At 50.7% G+C, this 22620-nt stretch overlaps 2 protein-coding genes across 6 annotated transcripts; one reads left to right on the forward strand and one right to left on the reverse strand.

Moving 5' to 3' along the window:
* Positions 1 to 671: 671 nt before the first annotated feature.
* LOC130593264 (solute carrier family 22 member 13-like) lies at positions 672 to 6987 on the forward strand. Its single transcript, XM_057398286.1, has 10 exons — positions 672 to 1151; positions 2223 to 2326; positions 2655 to 2809; positions 3375 to 3543; positions 3878 to 3998; positions 4503 to 4597; positions 4914 to 5128; positions 5612 to 5720; positions 5847 to 6057; positions 6578 to 6987. The coding sequence occupies exons 1-10, from the start codon at positions 780 to 782 to the stop codon at positions 6671 to 6673; spliced, it is 1647 nt and encodes a 548-aa protein (XP_057254269.1). The 5' UTR covers positions 672 to 779; the 3' UTR covers positions 6674 to 6987.
* Positions 6988 to 11578: 4591 nt separating this feature from the next.
* Positions 11579 to 19225, reverse strand: LOC130593265 (solute carrier family 22 member 13-like). 5 transcript variants are annotated; one of them, XM_057398287.1, is made up of 10 exons: positions 17781 to 19225; positions 16493 to 16596; positions 15595 to 15749; positions 15309 to 15477; positions 14857 to 14977; positions 14258 to 14352; positions 13558 to 13772; positions 12698 to 12806; positions 12332 to 12556; positions 11579 to 12215 (listed from the first exon to the last, which is right to left on the reverse strand). In XM_057398287.1, the coding sequence occupies exons 1-10, from the start codon at positions 18150 to 18152 to the stop codon at positions 12122 to 12124; spliced, it is 1659 nt and encodes a 552-aa protein (XP_057254270.1). In that variant the 5' UTR covers positions 18153 to 19225; the 3' UTR covers positions 11579 to 12121. The 5 variants fall into 5 exon arrangements, 4 of the variants coding, with proteins under 4 accessions (XP_057254270.1, XP_057254271.1, XP_057254273.1 ...); XM_057398288.1 differs by lacking the exon at positions 12332 to 12556; XR_008970771.1 differs by lacking the exon at positions 12698 to 12806 and having other exon boundaries at positions 12153 to 12215; positions 12332 to 12552.
* Positions 19226 to 22620: the final 3395 nt, after the last annotated feature.

The raw sequence follows: 22620 nt of genomic DNA on the forward strand, positions 1-22620 counted from the left end.
CTCTTGAAATTTGTTTCACTTAATGGGAATGCAGTGTGAGTACAAATCCCAACCAAGAGCATTGCTTTGTCTTCATATTGGCATATCCATGACTGCCTATTGCTGCAGGGCTTATCTTGGGTTTAGGTATGGGATTCAGCCCCAGGGAAGCTTGTCTCTGCAGATACAGCTGCCAGGGTCAGGCACCGGGGAGATATTAAATGATTTAGTGGCATCCCATGCATGGCTTGCCTGTGGTTGTACAGGGAGGCTGCAGAAGCTGAAGGAAATGGAGACCCCTGTCACCTGGAACCACAGCCGACTGGTTGCTTTTCCTCATCTGCAGCTCTGCTTGTCCATTAGCATCACTCCCTTTATTCCCTTAGAAGTTTCCCAGCTCTTCATCGCGTTGGGCTGTTTCAGTCTCTCTGAACCTTGCTTTCCTGAGTGGAACTGCTGGGGACTGTCTCACTGATTCAGCAAACGCAGTGCTCACAGCTGCTTTGGAGATGAGTCTTTTTTTTTTTCCTGTCAATGACACCAGGCCCTGGAAGGCAGGTTCCATGAAACAGGGGTCCTTCTGCTCCAGCCAGCACCCTATGCTTGTGGGTGGCACAGAGATGATTAATATATTACATGGTGTACTTAGGACAGGTAAAACATCAGGCATTAACTCTGTCCTGACTTCACATATTTGTGGTGGCTGCCTACGACTGCAGGGCTTATCTTAGGTTTAAACATTAATTCCAGCCCTGTGGACAGTCTGTTCCAGCACTGTCCTGTTCCAGATACAGCTTCCAATGTCGGGCGTCGGGGAGATTTTGAAAGCAGTTGGTGATTTTGGGCCATTTCAGAAATGGCTGGTGCTGCTCACCTTGCTTCCATGCTTCACTCTGTCTTTCCACCAGTTTTGCCAGCTTTTTATGGTTCCCCATGAGCCTCATCACTGCAACACCAGCTGGATCCGTGCCATTGGCCCCAACCTGACAGAGGAAGAGCAGCTGAACCTCACCCTGCCCCGGGATGCGGATGGGGCATACGAGCAGTGCTCCATGTACTCGCCGGTGGACTGGGACCTCGACTCCATTGTGGCTTATGGCCTGAATGCCACGGAGAAGTGCAGCAGTGGCTGGGTGTACCCCTCAGCACAAGCACCATCCCTGCTGACCGAGGTCTGTAATCACCTTTTGATGTGCCGGGGATGTGGAGGGGGTGAGAGAGTTGCCCTGTCCTGCAGTTCAGTCAAAGCTGGTGCTGGGCTGAGATGAACATCGGGTGTATTTTGGGGACCTTGGCTCCACCACCCAGCCCCCTGTTGTGGTCCTGGAGTAGTTGCAGGCAAGCAGGCTGTGATATAGGTATCAGCAGAGCCACAGGCAGAGAGTAATCATTCTCTGCCTGTGGCTCATTACAGAGCGGAGAGAAGAATCATTCCTGGTGGGACTTTCTGGGTCTCCTTGCCCCACATGCCTCTCTGCAGATAGAGGTAACCTTCCAACTTGTCCCTGTGCACAGCTTTGTGCTTCAGATGCTGGCCAGGGGAAGGAGGCAGAGCTCAGCGCTTAGTTTCTGCTCGCATGCAGGCTGGGGAGCTGTGATGGTGAGCAGCGGTGGGGTGCCTGCCTCAGGACCTCTGCATCATGATTCCAGCTCAGGCTGTTTGTTGCAAACGGCATGAGTTCCTCACTGCTCCTGGTGTGGAGGTGCCAGGTTCAACAAGGACAGGAAAGCTTGCGAAGCCGCTCATCTAACATGCAACAGGAGCTTCAGCAACAGTGCTCCAGTGAGCAGTGCTGAGCTTCTTCCTGTGCTTTCTGACCTCTCTTGTACTTCCTATACATGATCTCTCCTATGTGACTCTATAGATGCCCTCTGGGTCCTGGTGGTTGCAGAACATCCCTCTGACAGAAACTGTTTGGCCCAGGAGTCAGTGCTGTACTCATCCCTTCTCCTCTGGGAGGGCAGGCACTCCAGGAGAAGAAGGAAGCTGCTGGGACTTCTGTCCCAGGTCCCACTTACGCAAAATTTGCCAACCAGGAGGCTCCCCTGGGGGTGCCTGGGCTGGAGGGGAGTCCTGCAAGTCCTGGTTCTTGGGAGAGGGGCACCACTGAGAGCCCCATGGGCTTGTCCCACCACTGACCTGTGTCCTATGGACATGCAATGAGCACTCACATCCTTGGAGGGAGGATCAGAAAGCACCTGCAGCCTGTTGAGATCAAAGCATCTGTGTTTCCTTCCTCCAGTTTGACCTGGTGTGCGACAGGAAGGACCTGAATGACATCTCCCAGTCCATCTACATGCTGGGGATGTTCCTAGGATCCATGATCTTTGGGCCACTGAGTGACAGGTGAGGAAACACAGCCACAGCAAAGGTCCAGGGCCTGTGTAGAGCCAGCATGCTGCTCTGAGCCTTTCTAGGCACTGCACCCTGTGTGTTTTGTCACTGCTCCTCACTCACAGGGACCCTGACCAAAGCCCTGAGGTCCTGTGCGGTCATGGCCACACAGGAGGTAGAAGGGAGAAAGGCACAGTGTGTGTGCAGGGTGCTTCACATGGCAACCCAGAGTCTAGTCTAAGTGAGCCCTATCACCAGTCACTGTGTAACCCATTGGGCTCTTCTTTATCTCCATGGGGCCTCTCCAGATATCAACTGTGTCTTCCCTCTTCCTCTCCAGGATGGGCCGCCGGACAGTCATTCTGATCTCCATGTTCCTCCAGGGCTTGTTTGGGGTAGCAATCGCCTTTGTACCCCATTTTGATGTGTACATGGCCTTCAGATGTGTCGTGGGGGCTTCAGTGGCAGGGATCACCATGACGATGCTGTCCTTGGGTGAGTAGGATGCTTATGCGCTGAGGCAGACATATGTGGCCTCAAGACGTGATAGGAAAGCTCTGTAAAGACATAAATGTCATCATGTATGACTTGAAAAACACTGCTATGAGGACAGGTCTTTCTCTGCACTATATTTGGCACTTTGGCATCTCCTTAACCCTAAGTGAGAGCCATAGGGAGCATGTCTCCCATGCCAGTGCTCAGAGTGGGGCAAGGGGACAGCCTCCCAGTTCAGGAGGTCAGTGAAGCGAGAGAGCACAGTGGCTGTGGAACATGATGGGTTTGGGCCCCAGGCCTGCCTCAGTTTGCAGCTCTGTGGTTATTAAGAGCAGAGAGGACGTACTTGCACTTCATGTCCTCCTGCCGAGGACCAGAACACCCTGATGATAAGGAGAGGTGGTGCATCTTACAAAGCAAAGGTGATTTGCATGTGTGACTAATGCCAGAGCTCTGACTGCTGGTCTCCTGTCCTTACCTTCATGGGAGCTCTTCTCCAAGGGAGGAGTTTACACAGGGAAAGTCATTTGCATGGATGACCCTGAACTTTTGTTCTTCTTCTCAGCTACAGAATGGGTCGGTGTTTCACACCGGCCAAAGGCAGTGCTTACTTCTCATTGCTGCTTCGCCATTGGTCAGATGATTTTGGCTGGCTTGAGTTACGGTATTCACAACTGGAGGCTGCTGCAGATTGCAGGATCTGCTCCTGTGTTTGCTCTTTTCTTCTACATCTGGTAAGCAGGAGCAGGGCAGAACTTCCTGAAGACATGAGAGCAGTGGGTGTTGAAGGGTGGCAGTGAGGAGGTATCAGCTCAGGAGCAGGCTGATTAGAGTACACCATTAGAGTATAGGTGATGAAGGGACTTCTGCAGACCTCAGCACATCTCCTTGGAACACTGGACCTCTGAGAGCAGCAGCTGCTTTGCTGCAGGCCCTCAAATATGGCCTTTGAAGCCTAAAGGTAGAGTATGTAATGCTCATTGCTTGCAGGATGTGGTAACAGGGAGGTGGGCTGTGGGAAAACCCAGCAGGTCTCAGCAGCATCTCTGCATTTCATCCCCTTGGCAGGGTGCTCCCAGAGTCCGCTCGGTGGCTGGTGATAAAAGGCAGGATAGAAGAAGCTAAGAAGGTGCTTCAGAAGGCAGCATCCATCAACAAGCGCACCCTCCCACCGGAGCTCCTGGAGCAGGTACCTGCAGGGGCTGCAGAGCTGCTTTCCTCTGCGCTTGTGTTTGTAGCAGCCCTGGACACCCTTCCATGTTTATGCCGTGGACGCCCTTCCGTGGCCACTGGAGATGATTTGGGGATGGATGGGGGTGACTCCAGCTTCAGCTGCGCTGCACCCAGACAAGGCTGGGGAAGAGGCTCAGCTGCTGTTGGTGACGAGCACGAGGTCTCTGTTCAGTCTGTGGTTTCCCATGCACAAATGCCCGAAGGGGGTCACCTCCTTGCCCACCCCAAAGCCCTGCACTTCGGAGATGTTCGTGCCCAGGAACCTCTTGCTCACCAAAGCAGTGCACTGGGCACGCAGAGCACAGGCACAGGAGCCCAGCCCCAGTGAGCCTCCTGCCCTCCCAGAGCAGATCAGGGTCACAGGTGTGTCCCACTGGGGCTTTCCTTTGGCTGCAGATGGAGAGGAGCCCGCCAGGGGTTTCCTTTGCCTGCTCTGACTCTGCCTTTCTGCATCTGGCAGCTGAAGCCCGAGGCTCAGCCCAAGCCTGGAAGCACTCTGGATCTCTTCCGGAAGAAGCACCTGCGGAAGGTGACTTTAATCATGACCTGCACCTGGTAAGATGTGTCCTGGTCCCCTCTTCCCAAGCTTCTAGGGAAAGGAAAGCAGTGATTGAAGGTTACTGATAATTGCAATTTCTCCTTGTGGTTTTTTTGGGTGTTATTGGTGTTTTTTTCTGTTTCTGGCTATTCAAGATGCTGTGTTGTTTTTGGGAAAGGTTAGGGCCATTCCAGCTTTGGCAGTCCTGTGGTATTTTAGTTTTATGTCCCCCTGCAAATGCCATGGCTTAGTCAAAATGTCGTCATTGAACATCACTATTGTATTTGCTCATGGCCAATAGATATGCTCAGTGCCACCCTGCCTGGCTTTCAGGTTTGTGAACAGCCTTGTCTACTACGGGCTGAGTCTGAATGTGACAAACTTTGGTCTGGACATCTACCTGACACAGCTTGCCTTTGGAGCAGTGGAAATCCCTGCCCGTGTTGGTTGTATCTTCACGCTGCAGTGGTTCGGGAGGAAGAAAACCCAGGCTGTTCTCCTGATACTGAGTGGACTCATGTGTCTGGTCATCACTGGCATCCCTGAAGGTGAATGATCTCTTTCCACCTGAGAGGACAACCTCTGGGACAGGGTGGCACAGAGCTCCAGTCCTTCCCTTGCTGGTGCAGGTCCTGTCCTCCCAACCAGACTGACTCACCTCCCTCAGGGTTTCAGCTGTCTCTGGTGCTATGGCCACAAGTGACTTGGTTCACTCCCCAGAGCCCACTGTGGTCAGCAAACTTTCACTGACAATTGTGACAGGAGAAGGCAGAGCTGGGGCCAGTAGGCCCCTTATTAGCACAGTTGTCCTCTGGGAAAATGAATATGTGGGGAGGTGAGCTGATGGATGCAAAGTGAGCTGAAGGTGGCACCTAGGCCAGAGCTGCTCCTCAGACCATGCTCAGGTTTTGTCAGAGGTGATGGCTCTCTACAAGTGATGCAGTTGTTGCCACACATTCCCAAATCTCCAGCCCTGAGTGGTGCTGGGACCTCCATCATTCCACAGCAGCGTTCTCTCCTCCTCCCTTCAGACCAGCCCGTGGTGACCACCGTCCTGGCCACCATCGGCAAGTTTACAGCCACGGCCTCCTTCTCCACTTCCTACATCTACTCCGCAGAGCTCTTCCCCACGGTCATCAGGTGAGGTCTCCCCATGCACCAGAGCTTCCCCCTGCCTTGGCTGGTGGCAGTGCCCACTTGTCCCCATGGCTGCACTCAGCCCATGGTGCCCCCTGCCCGCCCCCCGCACTGCCCCTCGCTCCCCAGGCAGACTGGTGTGGGGCTGTGCTCGATGTCGGCGCGGCTGGCGGGGATCATGGCACCCTTGATGCTGCTGATGGAGCGGTACCACCGGGCCATCCCCATGGCCGTCTTTGGCAGTGTCACTGTGGTGGTGGGGCTGCTCTGCTTCCTGCTGCCCGAGACCCGCGGCACTGACCTGGCGGATGACACAAGGGATGGCTGCCCCCCAGCCCAGGTGAGGACCCGGTGGTGCCGGTGCTGCCTCTTGGGCAAGGATGTGGGGCACCAGTGCTGTGGGAGGCTGTCAGCATTGCATGGGCTGGGGGTTTCTTTGAGGCTTACAGTGGTGGGAGGGCAGAGAGTGGGGCTGCCCCACTGTGGAGAGAGGGATGGGGGCCCCATAACCCTGCCCATGATGGTCACCCCTTCATCCCTGTCCATGGGGTGGAAAGACTCCAGGAATGGCTGGTTTTTCGCTTGCCTCCCTCTGCCCTCTCCAGGGAAGGGTTTGGTGCCTTATAGCCATGTTCTCTGGCTTTTGTACTCCAGTATCTCCCAGCCTCCCTTCCCCATGGGACTGAGTGGAATTGCATCCCAATACTTTTGCTATACTGCTGGGAGAAGGGTGCCAACAGGGGCACAGAGCCTGTGGTCAGTGGGAAGCCAGGTTGCTAAGGGCTGCGTGTCTCAGAGAAGGCTGCCATCAGCTCAGAATGGGTCTTTCTTTGCTTTTAAACTCTTTTCCCTTTCATTAGGTCTGTGAAAATGCCAACAGCAGCTCTGAAAATGGACATGTGAAAGGAAAAGGTGGTGGCCAAGACAATGAGTACACAAAGAGCACTCAGTTCTAGCTGGGCCTGCAAGCGGCTCTGGCTGAAGGCAACTAGTGCTGTGCCAGCACCAGGGACAGGCAGGGTCTCCATTTGCAGGACACCACCACCTCTTAAGTGATCACTGCCAATTCTCGTCTTTCCTTTCCTTTTTGCTTTCTTGCCTCTCCCCCTATGGCTTGTTCTCAGGCACTGTGTGCTCTCTGGTGTTCTACAGTGCTGTTGCTGGAGAAAATCTGATGCTTTTCATGTAAGGGTGTGTAGGTTTTGTCTAGGATAGAGTTTGTTTTCTTCATAGTATCTGGTATGGGGCTGTGATTTGGATCTGTGCTGGATAACACAGGGATGTGTTTGTTACTGCTGAGCAGTGCTTGCACAGAGCCAAGGCCTTTCCTGCTCCTCACCCCACCAGTGAGCAGGCTGGGGGTGCACAAGGGGTTGGGAGGGGACACAGCTGGGACAGCTGTGGCCATGGTTATGTCAGTGCCACAGCAGGTACACGTCTGAAGGGAATGTAGCCCAAGGATAGGTCCATGCTGGAGAAGGTACACCTTGAGGCATCTCTGGCTGTGGGTAAGTCCATGCTGCAGCAGGCACACCTTTAAGCGTTTGTGGCTGTGCATGAGGTCATGTTGGAGCACATCAAAGTATGAGACATGGATAATCCAATGGCAGAGAGGGACTGTAGCCATGGGTAGGCCATGCTGCAGCAGGTATCTCTCTGAAGGCACTTTAGCCATGCTGGAGCAGGTGAACCTCAAAATGACTGTAGCTGTGGATAAGTCTATGCCACAGCAGGAATACCTCTGGAGAAACTGTGCCTCATTGATATAGCTTCAGTTGGAGCAGGTACACCCCTAAGGGACTGTGGTCTATGGATAAGTCAGAGCTGCATCAGGGGCGAGGAAAGGAATTCATTGCAATATTATGGTGTGGTCCAAAGGGTCCGGGGTGGGGATTGTAATGGAATTACATCTAAACTGTTGTAGCCCCATATTTGAGATGTGTGTTATAGGAATTACTGTAGCAGAAACCACCTGATCCTTCCATGAAGCAGTGCAAGTGTGGCAGTGACCTGAACCTGGGCTGTCTTTGGTGCCTAATAACTCCATTCAACACACCATTTCTCCTGTCCTTATGAGTGACCATAACAGATGGAGCCCAAAGTCATGGACTGCATGAACTCAATGGACATTTTGTGGACATTTCCGGACATTTTACAAGGGTGGTCACCATCAGGCATGTGTTCTCCCAAGTAATCATTAGGTGTGATGGAGCCCTGCTCTCCTGGGAATGGCTGAACACCTGCCTCATGATGGGAAGTGGTGAATGAATTCCTTGTTTTGCTTTTCTTGTCTTCACAGCTTTTGCTTTACTATTAAACTGTCTTTGTCTCAACCCATGAGTTTTCTCACTTCTGTTATTCTGATTCTTTTCCCCATCCCACCAGAGGGGAGTGAGCGAGTGGCTGTGTGAGGCTGAGTTGCCAGCTGGGGTTAAACGGTGACAAAGGGCAAAAAGAAAGCAAATGGGGTAGAGGCATCATTGTCTCTTCCTTTTTCCTGTCCTGTCTTCAAGAATGTGAGGCTCTGATCCTTGTCCAAGTGAGACACCTGCCTGGGGACTGAAAAGACTTGCAGCAGGGTACTGTGCTCACTGAGGAGAAGGCCAGAGCAGATGCAACACTGAAAACAATCTCACACTTGCAAGAGGGAGTGATTTCTCTTCAGTGTCTAGCATTTTGCGCAAGGGCACTGTTTCCTTGGAGAAGGCTGTGGGCTGCTTCCTTCTGGTTTTTACAGAAAATAAGGCATTCAGGGTAAAGGCTGGGGGAAGATGTCCTGGATTCAGCAGTAGCAGTCATTTTTTCTCCTTCTTAGTAGCTGGTGCAGTGCTGTGTTTTTGACTCTCAGCCTGAGAACAGTGCTGACAACACTGATGTTTTTAGTTGCTGCTCAGTAATGTTTACTCTGACAAAGGACTTTGTGAGTCTCATGCTCTGCCAGGGAAGAGGGGAAGCCAGAAGGAAGTAGAGACAGGACACCTGACCCAAACTAGCCAAAGAGGTATTCCATACCACAGCACATCATGCCCAGGATGTAAAACTGGGGGCAGTCACCCAGAAGGGCTAGTTCACTGCTCAGTTGGGAGGGGTATCGGTCAGCGGGTGGTGAGAAGTTGTATTCTCTTCCCTTGTCATTATTATTGTTGGTGGTAGCAGTAGTGATTTCTGTTATACCGTAGTTACTGGGCTGTACTGATCTCAACCCATGGGAGTTACATTCTTTTGATTCCTGTCCTGGGTTCAGCAGTAGCAGTCATGTTTAGTTACCTGAGTGGGTTTAAACCACGACAATTCCCCATCCCTCTGAGAATGGGGGGAGGAAAGGGGGGAGTGAGCGAGAGGCTGTGTGGTTCTGAATTACTGGCTGGGCTTAAACCACGACAGAAGAGATTGGAGCAAAATGCTCCAAGATATTGAGTGAACCACAACTCCTTTGGGGAGGTCTGCTCTGATGCTGTTTCAGCCAGCTTCATAAATAAAGGCGTCCAATCACATCTGAGGTACTTCTGCTTCCACCTCATTTGTGCCACCAGCAGAAGGAAGATCCATTTCATCTTCTCTTTTTTTAGACCACTGCACCTGATCAGTTTGAAGACCACTTTTGGCTGAGGAGTACCTGAATAGTGCAAAACACGTGACTGTTTTGACTTATGACTGTTTTGACCTGCTCAGCAGAAATGGGAGGTTGTTCAATGGTTTTACCTTGTCTTATCGTTGCTGCTACCTGGTCCACCCATGGTCTTGCACTGTAATAAATAGTGCTCACAACAGAGTTGATCTAGGTGTGGTGGCATAGCATGTGAGAATGCAAACACACTTTTACATACATACAATGGGATGTTTTGGGCTTTTATCATGTTGAGGTTATGGACAAAGGGTAAAAAGTGCCTTAGGTGACCTGAAAGGATAAGGGAAATAGGGCGACTCTATAGCCCAGGGGAGGGAGACAAAAGGTTGAAGAGAAGGTGAGGACAAAATAGGGTAACAAGATTTAACTGGGAAATTCAGATGCAAGACCTTACTGAAGTAGCTTACCAAGCCACGACTAGAGGGCCAGTTGTGGGAAGGTGCTGAAGTGGTGAGGAAATGCCAGGGGCACTGTGAAGGGTTTGCTAAGGCATATCAGTAAATATCCAAGTCTTCTTCAGGCCCTCCTATATCATACATAGGAGTGAGTCCCTGCTCCTGCATTTACACCCTCACTGATATTTGTCTGTGTTCAGGTCATAACTTCTCGACCTCCTTGGAGGAGACCCAGGTTCTATGATTCTATGTATCACAACATCCCCCACTGCTGAAGAAGCTGGTCAGGTGGGGCCAGAGGTATTTAGTGACATTTTAAGGCATGGAGGGGCAGCAGAGCCTGGCCTGGCCCTGTTCCCTGAGGTGATGACCTATGGAGTGAAACAGCTCTTCCTGTTGCCAGAGGAACCCCACGGGGACCACTGAGACAATCAGCGCATCCTTGGTGACAGTGACATCAATAAACCATGCTGCAACCCTAATTTCTGGATGTCAGATGATGTCCTGGACCTTGCATCTTGACTGGAGGACATCATTGTCCTCTTCTTCCTCATGCTCAAGAGCAAAGCTTGCAGGAAGGGATCCAGCAGTGAATGGTTGAGGAGGTGAGGAGAAGCAGCATTAATGCTCATTTCTTGACTCCGCAATGAATCATGGACTTGTAGAGCCATGGAGTCATTCAGGTTGGAAAAGACCTTTAAGATCATTGGGTCTAGCCATTAACCTAACATGCCCAAGTCCAGCATTAAACCCTGTCCCTAAGTGCCCCATCTACATGTCTTTTAAATACCTTCATGGATGGTGACTTCACCACCACCCTGGGAAGCCTGTTCCAGTGCTTGACAACACTTTTGTTTAAGGAATTTTTCCTTATATCCAATCTGACTTTCCCTGGCACAACCAGGGGCTGTTTGCTCTTGTCCTGTCACTTGTTACTGACACCCAACTTGCTACAACCACCTTTCAGGCAGTTGTAGAGAGTGATAAAGTCTCCTCTGAGACTCCTTTACTCCAGGCTAAACAACCCCAGTTCCCTCAGCTCCCCTTGTGCTCCAGACCTTTCACCAGCTTCTTTGCCCTTCAGCACCAAAGCCCAGATCCTGCAAATGCCCTGCCCTATCTACAGCCACGGCCAGGTATAATGTAACATTGGAGAGATTTTGTGCACCGCAGACAAAACACAAGATGAGTATCATCACCTCCAAGCATGCTTGGCCTGCACTTGGGACTCCCCAGCCTTCAAACCATCATTTACTATAGCACAAAGCAGTCAGAAACAAAAAGGTGCTACAAACCTGAGTGACCAGCCTTCTTCTTTGACCAAGAGTAGTGCTGTGGTTTGAAGAGATAGCTGCATGAAAAGGTGCCAAATACATTCTCTGCTTGCAGACAAGTAAGGCAGGAGAGGAAGCCAAGCTTCTTTTGTGTGACACTGGATGACATGGTGGTGTAAACTACTGTGGGTAAATGGGTAGCAACCAACCAAGTTCACTGTTAAAGGCTGACCGTGACTGGGGAGAGTAGTCCAGATGTCCACTCAGTTTAACTGTGTCGTGGTTTAAACCAAGCTGGCAACTAAGAATTGCAGCATACACCACACAATTTGAGAAGCTTCCACAGCTGCTGGTAGAGAAAAGCAATATAAATCATCCATCTGAAGACTTGGAAATAAAAAAGTCCTAATTGAACTCAGTCATTCTGCTCTGTTTCTGCATTATTTGTGGCTGATGGAAACAAAACACGTTTCCATCTGCGTGCTAAATTACAGACTTGCAATTTCTGTGTAGAAAACACTCCAGAGCCAATAGCAGTTACAAAGGCCAACTGTGAAACAGTAGGAAAAAAAGTCAACACCATTTATTATTCACATATTGCATTACAAGTGTCTCTTATCAAACTCGGAGTATAATTTATACTATTCATGTAGAAACTCAACTTCAACACCACATAGAAAGAAAAGCTAAATATGTGTGTGACAGGGTTGCAGTGACATCCTGATCAAATGTGAGGGCTCGGACCGACGACCCGAGCGACTAGTGCAGGAGGGACACAGCCCGGCACTCGCTTGCCCAGTACTACCACTCTACTGGCGATTCTTTATTGCTGTGAAACATGACAGGGATGGTTCCACGGGTACAAGTTTGCAAAGGACTGGGAGACACGTCGGGAGGACTCACGCAGCCAGGCATAACAGACTGGGCTTCAGAAACAGGCTGAAGTGCATTGTTTCCAAACACAGAGTAACACACATCTCCTCTCCCTCTAATCACAAATACTTTGTTGATCATCTGAAAGGCCAGTTTCTGGACAGCAATGCCTCATGGGTCTGCTTCAAGAAAGATTGGATTAGACAAGACCTTTAGTATGTGCCTGTCCATTCATCACTTGCTCTCCGAGAACTTGTAGTTGTTCTTCTCCAAGTCTGCTCCAACCTTGGTGGTGTCTGTCTTGGACAAAGTTTCCAGACTCCTGTTACTGAAGACAAGAAGGAGAGAGGAAGAGATGATGTGGTTTCCATCCTGGTTTCTGACCTATTTCCTTTGCCTTAAATGTGCACCTCTGGCCTTACAGTCAGAGCTCCAAGTACCCACCTCATCTGGGGAGTTGCCCCCTTGATGTCCTCCAGCCCCATGTCATCTGCCAGGTCAGTGCCACGGGTCTCGGGCAGCAGGAAGCAGAGCAGCCCCACCACCATAGTGACACTGCCAAAGACGGCCATGGGGATGGCCCGGTGGTACCGCTTCAGCAGCAGCATCAAGGGCGCCATGATCCCCGATAGCCGTGCCGACATCGAGCACAGCCCCACGCCAGTCTGCCTGGGGAGCGAGGGGCAGTGCAAGGGGCGGGCAGGGGGCACCATCCCATGGGGCACTATGGGCTGAGTGCAGCCATGGGGACAAGTGGGCACTGCCACCAGCCATGGCAGGGGGAGGCTGTGGTGCATGGGGAGACCTCACCTGATGACCGTGGGGAAGAGCTCTGCGGAGTAGATGTAGGAAGTGGAGAAGGAGGCTGTGGCTGTAAGCTTGCCGATGGTGGCCAGGATGGTGGTCACCACGGGCTGGTCTGAAGGGAGGAGGAGAGACCTACATTGTGATCTCCATGGATAAGGTTCGGTTGGGAAGAAAATTCTCTGCAGTGGGATTTATTAGGGCAGCCCTTCCTAATGGGCTTACCAAGCTAATCTACCACCTAACCCATTGAAAATCATTCCTAGCACACCCTTATCTGGAAAGTACCATCTGCACAACTGACAAAGAGAACCCTGACAATGGGAATTTTCTAAATCTGCAACTGAATTAAGCCACTGAGCGACTACAGGTCTTCAGGGAGTGCTCAGTTGGAAATATCACATTCATGCGATTTAAAGCATAGTACAGCCCTTCTCTTTCCTTCATCATTATTCACAGTGCTAGCACAGCAACGAGGGTGAGGGTATAGAATGTGGCAATGTGTAGGCAGAAACAGGTAAGGGTGAGGGGGGCATTTTTTTCATCTTTGTCTAAAGAAGGGAGACATGGTGGCTTTTAAAACTCCTCCTCTGCTACAGCCTCCTGAGAGGAAGTGGTAGTGTCTATAGTGGTTGGCAGTGTATAATGGACACTGCCTGCCAAGGGCCAGGAGCTGTGGAAGGACTAGGCATAGCTCTGAAGGAAGAGAAAGCCATGCAGAGAGGAAGCCAGCACACTGGGGGCTCAGCCCCTGTTAGTGATTGTGGGTCTGTGGCCAGCCGGGCTGGGAAGATGGATCTGAACCAGGACAGAGCTGGCTGGGGCTCTGCCTGGCTGTGCTCTTGGGAAGTGAAGAAGTTGTTCACCTTCAGGGATGCCAGTGATGACGAGACACATCAGGCCAGACAGCAGCAGGAGAACAGCCTGGGTTTTCTTCCTCCCAAACCACTGCAGCAGGAAAATGCAGGAAAATCGAGCTGGTAACTCTACCCCTCCAAAGGCAAGCTGTGTCAGGTAGACGTTCAGACCAAAACCTGACACATTAAGGCTCAGCCCATAGTAGACAAGGCTGTCTGCAAACCTGAAATTAAAGTGGAATAGAACATGTAGCCAGGTGTATTTTCTATGGGTTTATCCTCAGAAACAAGGGGGATCAGACCACACATAATGCATTCAAACTCCCAGAAACCTCTGTCTTCTGGTCATCATCTGTGACAATTCTGTGGGACATAATTACATGAGATAAACAATATAGATCCCCACATGGTCAGTAACTTTTACACTGCACTCACAACTTCTATGGGGACAGAAAAATACCCCAAGTCCTAGGGGTAGCCAAAACCTCCAGCCTTTCTCACAAAACCCACAGTATTGTGAACAATCAGCTTCTCCCCATGCCAGATGAGGTAGATCTGGTTCAGTATGGGGAGACAGAAAGACGGCAGATGAACACAAAGTCATAAATGTGACCCCAAAAATCAAATGAAGTGAATTTACAGTTCTTGTCAACCCTTAATCTCTTTTTCCCTTAGAAGCTTGGGAAGAGGGGACCAGGACACATCTTACCAGGTGCAGGTCATGATTAAAGTCACCTTCCGCAGGTGCTTCTTCCGGAAGAGATCCAGAGTGCTTCCAGGCTTGGGCTGAGCCTCGGGCTTCAGCTGCCAGATGCAGAAAGGCAGAGTCAGAGCAGGCAAAGGAAACCCCCGGCGGGCTCCTCTCCATCTGCAGCCAAAGGAAAGCCCCAGTGGGACACGCCTGTGACCCTGATCTGCTCTGGGAGGGCAGGAGGCTCACTGGGGCTGGGCTCCTGTGCCTGTGCTCTGCGTGCCCAGTGCACTGCTTTGGTGAGCAAGAGGTTCCTGGGCACGAACATCTCCGAAGTGCAGGGCTTTGGGGTGGGCAAGGAGGTGACCCCCTTCGGGCACTTGTGCATGGGAAACCACAGACTGAACAGAGACCTCGTGCTCGTCACCAACAGCAGCTGAGCCTCTTCCCCAGCCTTGTCTGGGTGCAGCGCAGCTGAAGCTGGAGTCACCCCCATCCATCCCCAAATCATCTCCAGTGGCCACGGAAGGGCGTCCACGGCATAAACATGGAAGGGTGTCCAGGGCTGCTACAAACACAAGCGCAGAGGAAAGCAGCTCTGCAGCCCCTGCAGGTACCTGCTCCAGGAGCTCCGGTGGGAGGGTGCGCTTGTTGATGGATGCTGCCTTCTGAAGCACCTTCTTAGCTTCTTCTATCCTGCCTTTTATCACCAGCCACCGAGCGGACTCTGGGAGCACCCTGCCAAGGGGATGAAATGCAGAGATGCTGCTGAGACCTGCTGGGTTTTCCCACAGCCCACCTCCCTGTTACCACATCCTGCAAGCAATGAGCATTACATACTCTACCTTTAGGCTTCAAAGGCCATATTTGAGGGCCTGCAGCAAAGCAGCTGCTGCTCTCAGAGGTCCAGTGTTCCAAGGAGATGTGCTGAGGTCTGCAGAAGTCCCTTCATCACCTATACTCTAATGGGGAAGGCCCAGCCTGCTCCTGAGCTGATACCTCCTCACTGCCACCCTTCAACACCCGCTGCTCTCGTGTCTTCAGGAAGTTCTGCCCTGCTCCTGCTTACCAGATGTAGAAGAAAAGAGCAAACACAGGAGCAGATCCTGCAATCTGCAGCAGCCTCCAGTTGCGAATACCGTAACCCAAGCCAGGGACAATCATCTGACCGATGGCGAAGCAGCAGTGAGTAATAAGCACTGCTTTTGACCGATGGGAGACACCGACCCATTCTGTAGCTGAGAAGAAGAACGAAAGTTTAGTGTCACCCTTTTCAAAACGTGAAGCACTGTCTTTTGTTATTGCATCTTGTGAGGCCACGTCTTTCTGCCTCAGGGCAAGAGCACCCTACTCACCCAGCACCAAGGCAATAATCATAATGCCTGCCTCCACAGCCCCCACGACACATCTGAAGGCCATGTACACATAGAAATGGGGCACAAAGGCAGTTCCTACACCAAACAAGCCACGGATGAGCATGCAGATCAGAAATACAGGCTGACGGCCTATTCTGTGGAAGAAGAGGGAAGACACAGTTGGCATCTAGAGAGATCCCATGGGGATGTGTGGAATACAAAGTTATTTAAGAACCATTCACACCAGAGGAGATTTGACCTCCATGTGAGCAAAACTCCTTTTATGTTCCCAGACATAACTGGCAAAAAAAAAAGGACATCTCTACTTTAGAACCACCACAGTGCTAGCAAAGGCAAAGGTAATGATGTAAAAGGAACCAGCCCTTGAAGGACCCCCAAGGCCTCTCTCTTGAGAACTGAAATGGACTGTGTTGTTGGTTCCCCTATGAGGCACCCTGCACACATGCTGTGCCTTTCTCCCTTCCATGTCCCCTGTGTGTCCATGCCCTCTAAGGAGCTGAGAACTTTGGTCCTGGTCACCATAAGCTGAGCAGAGCAACAGGAAAGAGAGAAACATAGTCTGGTTGACATAGGTGAATGTGGGTCCAACTCTGTGCCAGAATTCAGGTTTCTGGGGTTCCTGGAGACACTCTTGGGTAGCTAAGACACCTGTTGGGGCTAGAAGTGTGATTCCTGAGGGATTCCCTCATAAGGCTGTATCTGCTTCCTTCCCTTTTCAGCCCTCAGACATCTACAGACGTATCAGGTGGCCCCAGACACCCTTGCTCAGGCAAGGTGGGAGTAGTTCATGCTCAAGTGCATGGACATCCTGAACAGTTAACTGGCCTCTCCCTGGGTGCCGGGCAATAACTCTGAGAAGGCGTCTGTGTTTTCTTACCTGTCACTCAGTGGCCCAAAGATGATGGATCCTAGGAGAAGCCCCAGCATGTAGATGGACTGGGAGATGTCATTCAGGTCCTTCCTGTCACACACCAGGTCAAACTGGAGGAAGAAAACACAGCAGCTTTTGCTCTTGACAAATTCCAGCTGCTTTCTGAGGGTTGGCAGCCCTTCAGGTCCATGGTGGATCCAGGAGGTGGGTGCCTGAGCTCTTGCTCCAGCCCTTGGGAGCAGAGAACCCACTGACAAAGACATAAACCTCCATGGTGTTTACATAGAACACAGACCAGTGGTGGGACAAGCGTATGAGGTTCTCAGCCTGCCTCTTCATTGTGGTGCACATCTCTCGTGTGCTGGGACCTGTAGGACTCCCCTCCAGCCTGGGAATCCTCAAGGGATCCTCCTGGTTGGCAAGTTTTGCTTAAAGTATGACCTTGGTGCAAGAGTCCTGGTAGCTTTCCCTCTGGCTGCTAAGGCAGGGCAGGGTGGAAGGAGGAGGAGGGCAGTGTTGTTTTCTCTCATAAGGGAGGACTGGTGCAGGAGTGGGAAGGGATGCAACAGCTGCTGAGAAGCCTCTGAGAAGCTGGATGTGAAATGGCCACAGTGCTCCAGGGACCCCAAGGAGACTTTGTAAATGCTAGAGGCTGGCCTCTCTCCTCTGGTTTCAGCTCAGGAGAAGGAACTCGTGAGGAAGTCCTGGAGCTGGGCATGAGGAAAGAAGGGAGGGAGGGAGAACTGAGGGAAGGTGAGACGGGAACAGATGTCCAGAGAGGGAAGAGTTGGGGATGTTGACAGACAGATCCTTTGCTCAACTGTCTGGTCTATGGAATGTCTTGTAACAGCCCTCAGTGTCTCTGGAGGCCCCAGAAATATCAATGGCAAGCCCTTGGAAGGCAAATATCTTTCATGGAAAAGGTGATGTAACCAGGCCATGAAAAGGGAAATTGTGGCAGGGAGACTCAGAATGTCACTCCAGGCAAGATACATCATGGGTTCAAGGGCCTGGTTACTGGAAAGGGGAGGGATGGTGGGCAGAGCATGCGTTAGACTCACACCCCCATGACCTCTGCCTAAGGTCCCCCTGTGCATCTACATCATGGTCCTTCTGCAACGACCTCCCAGTTATTAAAGCTGCAGTCTGTGTGATGGAGCCAAGGTCCCCCAGTGCCTGGTGTAAATCTCAGTCTGACTGCACCATAGCTGACACTGGCTTACCAAACTACAGGACAAGATATGCCCACCCTTTCCCTTCCATATCCCCGGCACATCAAAAGGTGATTACAGACCTCGGTCAGGAGGGACGGTGCTTGTGCTGAGGGGTACACCCAGCCACTGCTGCACTTCTCCGTGGCATTCAGGCCATAAGCCACAATGGAGTCGAGGTCCCAGTCTACCGGCGAGTACATGGAGCACTGCTCGTATGCCCCATCCGCATCCCGGGGCAGGGTGAGGTTCAGCTGCTCTTCCTCTGTCAGGTTGGGGCCAATGGCACGGATCCAGCTGGTGTTGCAGTGATGAGGCTCATCCAGAACCATGAACACTTGGCCAATCATTTGGAAAGGATTAAGAAGTAGGGAGATGGAGATGAGTAGTACCAGAAATTTCTGATACAGCCCAAACTCCCCCAGAGCACTTATGAAGTCTCCAGACTCAGTCATGGTGACTACATCTGTGGACAGGCTGCACTAGGGCACATTGCTTAAATAGGCAAATATTAATGTTTAAACTATGGAAGCACTAAACCCCTAATCAGGTGTGATAAATTTAGCACTTGTATCAGCACATTTATCTGCTAAGATGGTACACTGCAGTCTTCCTGGGTGTACTTTGTCACCAGCCCTTCCCTCCCTGTTCTTGATGTTAGAACAAAGGTACCAGAGCATTGCCAGTCTTGCGAGCAGCACGGGGACAGCTTGTCTTACCCCAGCTCAGACTGTCTTCCCAGGCCTCCTAAAAGCAACTGTGATGCAGTGCAAGGCTTTTTCCTGGGATGTGGAGTTGTGACTCCGCAAGCGAGGGCTGATTTTCCTAAGTGTGGTAAAGCAAACGGAGTAAATTTGCTGCTCTCATTAATGGCATAATGGATACATAGCCCATTCTGGAGACTGTAGGAATACGAAGCAGAAAAGCACTTCTCTGGGCCAGGAAATACCGCTGGTACTCAAGCAGACTTCATCTTGACGACTGTGTCCCAAGATGTCAGTTTTAATTTGCCCTATGTAGAAACTTTGGTTAGTCTTAAAACTGGACCTAAACTACCGTGTTTTGAGGAGAATCCTAAAATAGGTTTGGCTTAGAGAGTACCCTTAAGAAAAGCAAAGCACGTTATGCACACAGACATACAAGAGCACACAGGATTTGGGGATAAGAAATGACACCAGCTTGGCTTTGTTCAAGGTTCTGATGTCACTTGAAAAGCAGATTGACCTGATTTCTGCTGCACATCTGAGCTGCTGCCTGGACAGCCTCCCAGAGTGGTTTGAGTCTTTATTCATGGAAACTGGAAAGCCAGATTGTTCTCAGTGTATGAAATTCCGTGTGCGATTTGTCAAAGGTGTCCTGACTGCTTTCACCAGAGCTATAAGGACACTGTTCTGCTCACTTTGTGTCTTCTCTCAACTTTTTTGCCCTTCAGTCTCAGCACAGATAGTATGTCTGAGCCTGCAGCAAAGTTACTGAAGGATCACACAAGTCTGGGTTGGTGTTTCATGAATGGGTATGGTAATGGTGTGCTCATCGAAGTGCAGAGAGGGGTATAAGATAGGATCTTAAAACATTACTCCCTAACCTGTGGTGGGAGAGGGAGGTCATACTGATTAATGTCATTGGGAGTAAAGGAAGAAAGGAGTAAAGTTTACTTGAAGTTGTGCAAATGCACACCAGCGATGTGCACATATCATGTGTTTGCATCACATAACTAAACATATCACTGGGCTCTGGATCCACATCCTTGGATGAGAGAACTTGCTATTATTCAGAGGCATGCCTTGAATAACAAGTTGAGCTAAACAACCTCCAGAGGTTCCTTTTACCCTAAAACCACCTCTGACCATGTTGTGGGATGACTTGGCCAAGGAGATCCACTGTGGCAGAAACATTTTGGCCCTGTCCTGATGAACAGGGAGTAGGTGCCCTTTTCATCAGCGTGCAACAAAGCTGAAGTCTTCCAGCTTACCCCATTGCATGTGGCTCATGTTTTTCCCCTCCCACTCCTCAGTCACTGTCATGTCCTGTGGAAAAGATGTCAGATTCTGGCTACAAAAACTCCCTGGTGGTGACCCAGACATGACTGCAGCCTCATGCGATAATGCAGATATGACTTCTTGAGGGTGTTATTCCTGATGTTAGCAGACAGACTCTTCTGAAGCCCTGGGAAAGCTTCAGTTGTTTGTAAACTCTGTCACCCTAAGATGACATTTCTCCTAAAAAGACATTGTTCTTGTGACTATCTTCATCATCTGGGCCTGAGTGGGTCAATCCTGCATGGTGGAGCTATCTATTTAGAGAGCAGACTTTGGCCTCTTCAGGAACCTGCTTAGAAAGGTTCCATGGGATATAGCCCTAGAGGGCAGGAGGGCCGGCCCAAGTCTGTTGGTTGATATTCAAGGATCACCTACTACAAGCTCAGGAGTGTTGCATCACAACTAGAAGGAAGTGCAGCAGGAGGGCCTGGAGACCTCCTTGGATGGATAAGGAGCTGCTGAGGAAACTTCGAGGGAAAAAAGAGGCTTATAAAAAGTGGAAGCAAGGACAGGCAGCCTGGGAAGAGTACAGGGATGTTGTCCGGGAAGCTAGGGACCAGGTTAGGAAAGCTAAGGCCCAGTTAGAATTAAACTTGGCTAGGGATGTTAAGGGATTCTATAGGTACACTGCAAATAAAAGACAGACTAAGAGCAATGTGGGCCCTCTCCAGAAGCTATCGGGAGAACTGGCTACCCTGGATTTGGAGAAGGCTGAGGTTCTCAATGACTTCTTTGCCTCAGCCTTCACTGGCAAAGGCTCTGACCACACCACCCAAGTCTTGGAAGGCAGATGCAGGGACCGTGAGAATGAAGACCTTGGGCCCACTGTAGGAGAGGATCTGGTTAGAGATCATCTTAGGAACTTGAACGTGCCCAAGTTCACAGGTCCTGATGAAATCCATCCGCGGGTCCTGAAGGAGCTGACAAATGAAGTTGCTAAGCCACTGGCCATCATATTTGAGAAATCATGGCAGTCAGGTGAAGTTTCTGATGACTGGAAAAAGGGAAATATAACCCCCATTTTCAAGAAGGGGAAAATGGATGACCCGGGGAATTACAGACCAGTCAGTCTCACCTCTGTGCCTGGCAAAATCTTGGAGCAGATTCTCCTGGAAGGCATGCTAAGGCACATGAAAAACAAGGTGCTTGGTGACAGCCAGCATGGCTTCACTAAGGGGAAATCCTGCCTGACCAATTTGGTGGCCTTCTATGATGGGGCTACAGAACTGATGGACAGGGGTAGAGCCGTTGATGTCATCTACCTGGACTTGTGCAAAGCGTTCGACACCGTCCCACACGACATCCTTTTCTCTAAATTGGAGAGACATCAATTTGATGGATGGACCACTCGGTGGATAAAGAACTGGCTGGATGGCTGCACACAGAGAGTTGTGGTCAATGGCTCAATGTCCGGCTGGAGACCAGTAACGAGTGGTGTCCCTCAGGGATCGGTGTTGGGACCGGTCTTGTTCAACATCTTCGTCACTGACATGGACAGTGGGATTGAGTGCGCCCTCAGCAAGTTTGCTGATGACACCAAGCTGTGTGGTTCGGTTGATATGCTGGAGGGAAGGAATGCCATCCAGAGGGACCTTGACACACTTGTGAGGTGGGCTGGTGAAATTTAACCATGCCAAGTGCAAGGTCCTACACCTGGGACGGGGCAATCCCAGGCACAGCTACAGGTTGGGCAGAGAAGAGATTCAGAGCAGCCCTGCGGAGAAGGACTTGGGGGTGTTGGTTGATGAGAAAATGAACATGAGCCAGCTTCAGTGTGCGCTTGCAGCCCAGAAAGCCAACTGTGTCCTGGGCTGCATCAAAAGGAGCGTGAGCAGCAGGTCAAAGGAGGTGATCCTGCTCCTCTACTCTGCTCTTGTGAGACCTCATTTGGAGTATTGTGTGCAGTTCTGGTGTCCTCAACATAAAAAGGACATGGAACTGTTGGACAAGTCCAGAGGAGGGCCACGAGGATGATCAGGGGACTGGAGCACCTCCCGTGTGAAGATAGGCTGAGAAAGTTGGGGCTGTTCAGCCTGGAGAAGAGAAGGCTGCGTGGAGACCTCATAGCAGCCTTCCAGTATCTGAAGGGGGCCTATAGGGATGCTGGAGAGGGACACTTCGTTAGAGACTGTAGTGATAGGACAAGGGGTAACGGGTTAAAACTTGAACAGGGGAAGTTTAGATTGGATATAAGGAGGAAATTCTTTCCTGTTAGGGTGGTGAGGCACTGGAATGGGTTGCCCAGGGAAGTTGTGAATGCTCCATCCCTGGCGGTGTTCAAGGCCTGGTTGGACAGAGCCTTGGGTGATATGGTTTAGTGTGAGGTGTCCCTGCCCATGGCAGAGGGGTTGGAACTAGATGATCTTATGGTCCTTTCCAACCCTCATTATTCTATGATTCTATGATTCTATGATTCTATCTCAGGGACAAAGGCTGGGTCAGCCCTGTAAAATTCTGTTTCCTGGAGCCCCACTGCTAGAGTTTCTGTTTGTATTTCCTTTTCTCCAACAGTATTACCCTGGTGGATTATTAACACTTGAAAAAAACTCTTGAAAATGGAAAAGCTTCTATCAGAGGGCATGAGAAATCATCAGGTCTCAGGAAAGACCTGGATGGACAGCTGGAAAGCCTGGTACATCAATGTAGAAATGTTAAGGACTAAGGGGAAAGGAGAGGGAGCATCCAAGAGAGTAGTGCAGAAAAAGAAACCATTTCCTGTGGAGTGAGGTATCAATGCCTAATTAATGACTTGGCTTTTATCTTACATAGCTCTGGACATCAGGAGTGACTGTGGTTGGAGATGCATTTGAACACCTGTATGTTAGGGTAATTGCGGCTAGAACAGATTTGTATCCACCAGCTGTGGTGCTTCTGCATTTTCCCT

This window comes from Pezoporus wallicus, unplaced genomic scaffold, assembly GCF_028554395.1.
Source record: "Pezoporus wallicus isolate ANWC-B61680 ecotype Strahan unplaced genomic scaffold, APGP_CSIRO_Pwel_v1 contig_7237, whole genome shotgun sequence".
Lineage (NCBI taxonomy): Eukaryota > Metazoa > Chordata > Aves > Psittaciformes > Psittacidae > Pezoporus > Pezoporus wallicus.

Bases quoted from the DNA above. Each gene is read 5' to 3' on its own strand.
- LOC130593264 (XM_057398286.1), top strand. From the start codon at position 780: ATGTCGGGCGTCGGGGAGATTTTGAAAGCAGTTGGTGATTTTGGGCCA. The intron at 2,327-2,654 runs GTGAGGAAACAC...CTTCCTCTCCAG, and splicing joins TTTGGGCCACTGAGTGACAG to GATGGGCCGCCGGACAGTCA. The intron at 3,544-3,877 runs GTAAGCAGGAGC...TCCCCTTGGCAG, and splicing joins GCTCTTTTCTTCTACATCTG to GGTGCTCCCAGAGTCCGCTC.
- LOC130593265 (XM_057398287.1), bottom strand. From the start codon at position 18,152: ATGACTGAGTCTGGAGACTTCATAAGTGCTCTGGGGGAGTTTGGGCTG. The intron at 15,750-16,492 runs GTAAGAAAACAC...CTTCTTCCACAG, and splicing joins TTTGGGCCACTGAGTGACAG to AATAGGCCGTCAGCCTGTAT. The intron at 15,478-15,594 runs GTGAGTAGGGTG...TCTTCTTCTCAG, and splicing joins GATTATTGCCTTGGTGCTGG to CTACAGAATGGGTCGGTGTC.